The sequence below is a fragment of the Emys orbicularis genome, chromosome 2, assembly GCF_028017835.1.
Source record: "Emys orbicularis isolate rEmyOrb1 chromosome 2, rEmyOrb1.hap1, whole genome shotgun sequence".
In the NCBI taxonomy this organism is placed as follows: domain Eukaryota; kingdom Metazoa; phylum Chordata; order Testudines; family Emydidae; genus Emys; species Emys orbicularis.
This window is the reverse complement of record NC_088684.1, coordinates 135,489,532-135,497,913: the sequence shown is the minus strand read 5'-3', so window position 1 is coordinate 135,497,913 and position 8,382 is coordinate 135,489,532. Positions and strand designations below refer to the sequence as shown.

General features: G+C 53.7%; 1 protein-coding gene across 1 annotated transcript; it reads left to right on the top strand.

Annotated features, from left to right (window-relative positions):
- The first annotated feature begins 6,840 nt into the window (after positions 1–6,840).
- On the top strand, positions 6,841–7,272 carry LOC135873709 (profilin-2-like). The gene has a single exon (XM_065398347.1). It carries the CDS (start codon positions 6,841–6,843, stop codon positions 7,270–7,272), a length of 432 nt encoding a protein of 143 aa, XP_065254419.1.
- Positions 7,273–8,382: the final 1,110 nt, after the last annotated feature.

The following is an 8,382-nucleotide window of genomic DNA, read 5'->3' as shown; positions in this document are numbered from 1 at the left end:
GGTGCTTTGTTGTACCAGTTTGTTACCTCTAGGGGGAGCTGCAGCAGATCAAATCCCAGCACTTCCCACCAGATCCAAGATTCAGAGGCTGCAACTGGCAACAGGTAACCTGCGTGTCTGATTGTGTTGAAGATGATAATGCTGAGCAACAGACTGCACGACGTGGACCCTGCCATCCTGAGGAGAACGCCTGCCACCTTCCAGCTCAGTCTACCTGTAAGAAAACACCTTCCCACCCTCAGCACCCACCCTCTGCACCCCAACACTCACACCCTGTCCTCTTCTCTCCCTGCAGATGCTGAGGCAGCAGCAGGATATTCTGAAGCTCATTCTGGCCAGAGAAAATATGAGTCTCTGCACTTTGCTCCTTCTGCATTGTGCTCAGGAGGCCATTCTCTGCTCTCTTCAGCCCAGACTTGTGGCCTGGCAAGGGGCACGGTCTCCTAAAAGGCAAGATGCCCATGGTACAAGAGTGACCAGCCTGCAAGTGGCAGTTGGGGAGAAGGAAACAGCTTGCATTGACAATGCAAAGTTCCCCCCAACCAGAGGAGCAGCCCAAGAAGTGGGAGGCTGGGGAGATGCGTAAGCAGGGATGAGCATGCATCATGCAATGGATAGCCTACACCAGGGGTCAGCAACCTTTCAGAAGTGCAAAAAGAACAGGAGTACTTGTGGCACCTTAGAGACTAACAAATTTATTAGAGCATAAGCGTTCGTGGGCTACAACCCACTTCTTCGGATGCATATATGACGAGTTTTTTCATGAAGTTGATGGATTTCCACTCCATACAGCTAAATGCAGTGCCTTGCATAATGACTGGTTTCAGAGTAGCAGCCGTGTTAGTCTGTATCCGCAAAAAGAACAGGAGTACTTGTGGCACCTTAGAGACTAACAAATTTATTAGAGCATAAGCTTTCGTGGGCTACAACCCATATAAATAAACTACTTTGTATTTAAAGTATATAAGGTTTTTAAAATATTTAAGAAGCTTCATTTAAAATAAAATTAAAATGCAGATCTTATCAATTTAGTGTAATCCTTGCCTGGGATCCTTGTCTGGGGTTCCAGCCACCAGCCCCACTCAGCCCACTGCCGGTCTGGGGTCCAGCCGCTGGCCCTGCTCAGCCCGCTGCCGGTCTGGGGTTCCATTCACTCAGCTGGCAGTGGGCTGAGCAGGGCCGGTGGCCGGGACCCCAGACCGGCAGTGGGCTGAGCCGCTCAGTCCGCTGCCGGTCTGGGGTTCCGTCCGCCAGCTCCTGCCAGCCGGGATCCCAGTCGCCGGACCCCTCAGCCCGCTACCAGCCTGGGGTTCTGCTCACCCAGGCCGGCAGGAGGCTGAGCGGGGCCGGCGGCTGGGACCCCGACTGGCAAGGGGCCGGCAGCCGGAACCCCAGACCGGCAGCAGGCTGAGTGCTGCCGGCACCCCAGAAAGGCAGCGGACTGAGCCACTCAGCCCCCCGCCAGCCCCGCTCAGCCCGCTGCTGGCTGAGTGAGTGGAACCCCAGGCCGGCAGTGGGCTGAGCGTGGCTGGTGGCTGGGACCCCAGACCAGCAGCGGGCTGAGCGGCTCAGCCCGCCGCCACCCTGGGGTTCCAGCCGCCGGCTCCTGTCAGCCGCGGTCTCAGTCCCCAGGCCAGCAGTGGGCGCTGAGTGGGGCCAGCGGCCGGGACCCCGGCTGGCAATGGGGCAGCAGCCGGAACCCCAGAGTGGCGGTGGGCTGAGCCGCTCAGCCCGCCGCCATGTGCCATGAAAAATCGGCTCACGTGCCACCTTTGGCATGTGTGCCGTAGGTTGCCGACCCCTGGTCTACACTGTGCTCCCACACCAGCTTCTGTAAAGCCCCAGCTACACTGGGATGAGCAAGAGTGGCCACATATGCAGGCGGCTGCCAACCCCTCACCCCAGCAGAAGCAGCAGCAGGTTGGTCATTGGGGTTCTGCTCCCTTCAGGAAAATACCCACCTCAGCCTGTTGATCCGCATTCCCTCCACTGCTGCTCACCCCTGGGCCACTTTCTCCCCACCTCTGCCCCATGTGACCCACTTTGAGAAAGGAGTTGGGCCCCAACAGCAACAGGATGGGTGCACATAGAGTAGGGATTTACCAGCTGGAGTAAGGCGGGACCAGGATTCTCTCCATGCCAGGGCCATAACTTGATCTTATCCCCCAGCCAAACCCTGAGCAACTGCACAGTCCCCAAGGACTTAAACATCTGGGAAAGCATTAGCCTCCAACTGGTTAATGATGGACTTATGTTTGCCAGGCTGAGTGGGTTACTGCTCAGAGGAAGCTGCACATGTCCCTCAGTCTATGAGTTGTAAAGCAGTGGTAGAAGCCAAAGTGAAGATAACCCCCCCTACAGCAGGATTAGCAAAGCTGAGAGTCATGGCTGTATTAGCAAGAGGGACCCAAGGACATAGGGAAGGGTCAGCCATTCACAGTGCCCAGTTCAAAGTGCCACCTCTCTCCCCGTCTGGATGAGGATTGGTCCTGCTTTGAGCAGGGGGTTGGACTAGATGACCTCCTGAGGTCCCTTCCAGCCCTGAGATTCTATGATTCTATGAGGCTGGCGTCAGGACCCAAGCCTGAGGGTGAGAATGGTCAGGTTGGCATGTTGGCACAGGCACCAGCCCTGCCCCCAGCAATGCTGTGAACCTGAAGGAGCTGGTGGAGAAGACCTCGAGCAGTGACCTGTGGGAGCAGTGCAGGGACGCCGCCATGTATCGCATGCACTTGACTACTTCCACAAGCAACAGATGAAGCAGATCACCCAGATGCTGTAGGATAGTGGGGACTCCATCGAGGATAGGTGGGGCTTGATCTACTGCTTCCACTTCCCCCTTCTGCAGCAGGACCCCCTCTCTCCTGCATCACAGAATGGGGTGGTCCCTTCATAGTTGCCCTGGCAAGCCACACCTCTCTCCCTCTTATGGGATAGGCCTGAGGTTTCTTCCAGAGCCAACTCTCTTTCTGTGACGAACTGGAACTGTTCTTAATGTGGTCTTTGAATGCTGAGTGGGGAGTGTTGGCCTGGGAAGGCAGGGGGGTTTGGCTGGGACGGTCTGCACTGGGGGATGGGAGACTGGCCTTGAGGGAAGATACCTGAGCATGTAACGTGAGAACCCAGGAAGAGGTCGGAGGCCAGGTGACACCTTTGCCCTGGGAAACTGAACAAAGGCTGGGGGAGGAGACGCTGGAGGGAGTGAGAGGTTTCAGGAGCTGGCTGGTGTAATGGAGGGGAGCCCAGACGGGGCTCTGACCCCCCAATGCAGCTGTGGTGCCCCTGGGACCCCAAGATGGACCTAATTGGGGGGGGTCCTGTTGTCTGTACCTGCAAGACCTGTCTTGGGCCGTGTTCCTGTTGCCTAAATAAACCTTCTGCTTTACTGGCTGGCTGAGAGTCATGGTGAATCGCAGGGAGCCAGGGGTGCAGGGCCTTGTGTCCCCCCACACTCCGTGACACTTTCCCATCTCATTCGGTGTTTTGGCACAGACCACATTGCTTCCAGCCCCCAGGGGACACGTCATTGCCTCCTGTTATGTGTCAGAGCCCTAGGCAAACCCCTTTGCCCAGGAAGTGAGGCTGCAAGGCACTGGGTGATGGCACAGGTCTGCAGAGGCTGCAGTGGGGTGAACAAAACAAATACCCTATTGGATCAAATCCCAGCAGCCAACTCGTCCTGCCTCCTGTCTCTGACAGCAGACAGCAGCTGCTTCAGAGGAAAATGCAAGATACTCTGCAGAAGGCACTTATGGGATAACCTGGCCATAGAGTGTGGGGGTTAGGAGTTTCCTTCTAACCCCCACACTCTATAGCTAGAGAATGATGAAAGACCGGGGGTCACTGCAGATATACAAAGAGGCTGAGGAAATGGGACCCATCATAGGCAGGTTCAGTAGGGTGGAAGGATGCATCACGGAAATAGGCAGTAAAAAGAAGCTTGAAGCTTAGGGCCAGGCCAAGCCAAAGGGTAGGCTCTGATGCCCGTGATTTTGGCTCAGGGCAGTGGAGGAGAGGCTGCAACCACTCACCCAGCTGGACCGATGTTTGCCCTGGGGAAGATGAAGATGGCTAATGGGGTAATGGTAACTGCCCTGATGCTGAAGGAGCCAGCGCTGGATTGACGTGCTGGTCAGTCCAGTTTGCCTGCGCCAGACGGCCGGAGAACATCACTTGCAGAGACAATCTGGTAGGCTCTGTTCCCAAGCTTCCTGGCAGACTGGAAGCAGGAAGGTGGCCTGGAGGAACGCAGCAGGCTACAAGCCCTTGGCTCAGTTCTGGCTGAGCAGTGGTGGATGGGTGGGGAGGGGAGAAATCACATCTAAGCTAACAAACAAACAAAAAAGGCAAAATGACTAAATGAAAGGAGGAAATTTATTTCTTCTTCTTGGATTGGGCCCAGTTATATGAGAAGGAAGTTTCATTGCTACAGAAGAGGGGGTGCAGCAGGTGAGTGGTGTATACCTCCTGGTGTACAGGGAACAGAGCACTAGTAGTTAGTAATGCATAGTAATGCTCCAAGCGCGTGCCTGGGGCGACAAGCCGCGGGGGGCGCCCTGCCGGTCCCTGCGAGGGCGGCAGTCAGGCAGCCTTTTGCAGCATGCCTGAGGGAGGTCCGCCGCAATGTAAGAAGAGCTGGCTGGCTAAGCACCCTTACTGCTGTGGGCTTAGGGTGACCAGACAGCAAGTGTGAAAAATCAGGACGGGAGTGGGGGGTAATAGAAGCCTATATAAGAAAAAGACTCAAAAATCAGGACGATCCCTATAAAATCGGGACATCTGGTCACCCTATGTGGGCTGCATGGCAGAGCAGGTGACAGCTGTCATACTGGAAGCTACATCAAGTTCCAGTTGGCCTATACAGATGACTGCAGTGTTGAGACCTCATCTACGCCTAGTGTGAGCTGGTGCATCCCTAGCCTGCCATTAAAGGGACTGCCTTTATGGGTGTACTCCTCTGGCTGAGTGGGGGAGGATAGGACTTGTCCTCTATGCTCACTCAGTCCTTAGCTATCTTCTAGTCCCACCTGCAGCACTTCCACTGGAGATCCATTCCCATGCTTGGAGGCACTTAGCTAAAGCTCCTAGGACGGGGCACTGGTCCTTCAGCAATAGGCTGTTTCCACCCTCAGCTCTGTGCTGCCAGGAAGAAAGCCAGGGCTAGGAGAGTGAGACACTGCCCTCCCTGGCTGTGGAAATATTTCACACCCCCTCTACAGCTGGCCACCAGCTTATGGCCAGCCAGGGATCACAGCAGCATGCATGCTGCTTCTGCAAGGGGCCAGGGCCTTTTTGCAGCATGCTTCTTCAGCTGGGGTCAACATTTCCCCATTGCTAATAAATCATCCACCAGCAGGGTACAGGCCTGCAGAAGGCAGGGAAGAAAGGGCAATGTCAAACTCTTCCCTCGTCCCTCCCTTTCCCCTACTTGCAACCCAGCCCGCTGCTGGGAGAAGCTTCCTCAGCCTCTGGGGAGAGCGATAGGCTCAGGGTTGCTTCCTGCTACCTCCCTTCCCTGATTGCTCGAGAAAGTCACTCTGGCTGCTAACGCTAGAGGGCATATTCACCATTAGCTACAAGTCAGAGCCCGACTGAATGCTTCAGCTGCTGTCTGGAGAGACCAGTCCCTGCTGTCTTCTCAGTTAGTTTAGCTATTTCACGCCACCTTTGCAATGCAGATTGCTGCTAACACCCAGGGAAACCAGCTGCAGACATGTAATAGATGAAAACAAGCTCGCTGTAGCTCAAAAGCTTGTCTCTCTCCAATAAAATATATTACCTCACCCAGCTTGTCTATGTAATAAATGAGGCATTTGCTCACAGCCCCCTTCTGCCTCTATTTTCATTTGTAAATTTCTGAGTGTTGCTCCTTCTCTTCTTGCAAAAAACAGGCCCATGCCCTCTCCTTCCCCTGGCTGCTGCACTGCTCCAAAATCCGGCTTCCCCAGGCAAAGGAGCATTGGATGTGAGGCAATAGAGTTGCCACCCCAGACCAGAATCTCTGGAGAGATGAAACTGATACAGGTAGGACAGAACAGTAGCAAACTGATGAGGGTGGAATCCAAGAAGCCCTGCATGCTAGCTGCAGTAGGACATTTTTCCATGGGGTGGAAGGATTGGTGATCTCTGGGGCAGTGCTTCCTTACAGAGTAAGACCAGAATGTAAAAGCTGCTATAGAAGCACTGGCTCTGGAGGAGTTTCCCACGCAGGAGCTAGAGCAGGTAATAGCATGAGCGCACTGGTGGATTAGGACCTGACGACTACACCAGTACATGTTCTCTCAAGTAGGGCGGAGGGGAAAATGAACATTAAGGAGAGTCCTGAATACACAGCAAAGGATGAATCAACTTGCCAGACAGATATTAGGTAGGATGCAGTGACATCACAGGGAGAAATGATCTCATTGTCGTCATAGCACTGGCTTGTTTCCTGGGTTGAGATCAGAAGCCATGGAGGGCAGCTAAGCCTTCACACCCAGGGTCCAGCTGCTTGGGGTGTCGGTGGAGGTTGCTCAGTGCAGATGAGAAAAAACACTGCAGGATCTTAGCGTCTGGAAATCTGGCTTTGAAGCATCCTTGCTTGGTGAGCACCAGGGATTTACACTGTGCTTGGGAGAAAGCGCAAGATGTCACAGTAGTGAGAGCCTCCCCCGCCGCTTGGCCTGAAATAAGTCATTCGTTCATGGAAAGAAACTGTATGGACTGAATGTGTGCCTTACCCTTCTGAGACCAAGCTGGAGGTTAGAACAAGGGACCTCCTTACCATCAGAGACATTCCTCTCCACCTTTCCATGTCAGCAAGGTGGGCATAGCTGCACACATTGCGCCACAGATCACAGGATGTCAGTCTGGCAGGAGTACATCAGCAGCTTGATGAGAGACGGGCTGTGCTGTGATGCAGCAGTGATCTCCATGGCTCACCAGCAGCTCCTGGCTGCCCACCCAGGTGGGGTTCTGGCAAACATGACTCAGCTGGAGATCCAAGCGCTCCTGGGCAGGAACAGAGACACCCTTCTCACGGAGGGAGCCACGCTGGGTGGGCTCAGGTGTCTGGTGATCCGGGACAATCTCTACACAGACACCCACAATTACACCATGGACCTCCGGACCAAACAGCAAGAGAACAGTGACACCTGCACCTATGCCATTACCGTCGCCCTGGCCAACCCAGTGTGCCTCATCCTGGTGGGCCAGAAGGGGATCCAGGGAGGAATGCTGAACCTGAAGGCTTTCAAGATGGTGCGTTACATTAAGAACTCAATGCACCAATAAAGACAAATCCTGAGTGACCTCCTTCCCCTGGCCATGAGTTCCTCTTTACTCCTATATCTGCAGGACATCCCCACTCAGGTACGGAGCAGCCCTTAGAGCATCCTGTTGATTAACTGCATTCCTTCTGGAGGGCTCCAAGGCTAGCTGTGGTAGCATCCTATGGTAGTTAAGTCCCAATGGAATGATTTGATCTACGGGGCAGCTCTACAGGTGCATTTTGCCAAACCTACCTGCTATGCAAGACAGCAGCCAATTAGCTAATATGGAGATATACCTATCTCATAGAACTGGAAGGGACCTCGAAAGGTCATCGAGTCCAGCCCCTTGCCTTCACTAGCAGGACCAAGTTCTGATTTTTGCCCCAGATCCCTAAGTGGCCCCCTCAAGGATTGAACTCACAACCCTGGGTTTAGCAGGCCAATGCTCAAACAGGGGAGGGGGCACATACAGCACACTAAGGATCTCCTGAGAGCCTGAACAACCCTCCAACAACAGGACTTGCTTGCAGCTTCGGCTGTCAGAAAGGCACACTCCTCCAGTAACCTCGTTGTAGGGGACAATGCAATAGCTAGTGGGCCTAGGCTCTAGATTCTGATGTTTTGCCATGTAAGAGATACGAGTTGCAACAGTACGACTGTCAGCACAGACAATACCCAAATTCTGAGACTTAAAAGCCTTTCTATAGAGATCCCAACCACTAGGTTTTCCTAATAATAAAGACATTCCTGGCCATTGTAGTTGGGTAGAGCAGTGTTTCTCAACGACCAGTCCTGGACCGGTGCCAGTCCCTGAGAACTCCCTGACACAGTTTAGGAAGGCAGCAAGCCAGTCCCGGGTATCAAAAAGAATGAGAAACACTGGTGTAGTGCATCAATGCCATGAATATGCTGGGGCTTGCATCTGAAGACAGCCAAACTGTTAGAAGCAAGTTGGGCTTACAAAGATGGGCACTTTCCACCTTATTTTACCCTCCTTTGAGTCAAGGGAACATTAAACCATAGAGCCCAACTCAGAGGTTGACCATTACACCATCATTCATCCCAGCAGAAACATGTCCAATGGCCTTAACAATTGCAGACGGACATACCTCTAATACCCTCACTTCTCATA

What these genes read in the sequence shown, in the direction of transcription:
- LOC135873709 (XM_065398347.1), top strand. Translation starts at nt 6,841, where the DNA reads ATGTCAGTCTGGCAGGAGTACATCAGCAGCTTGATGAGAGACGGGCTG.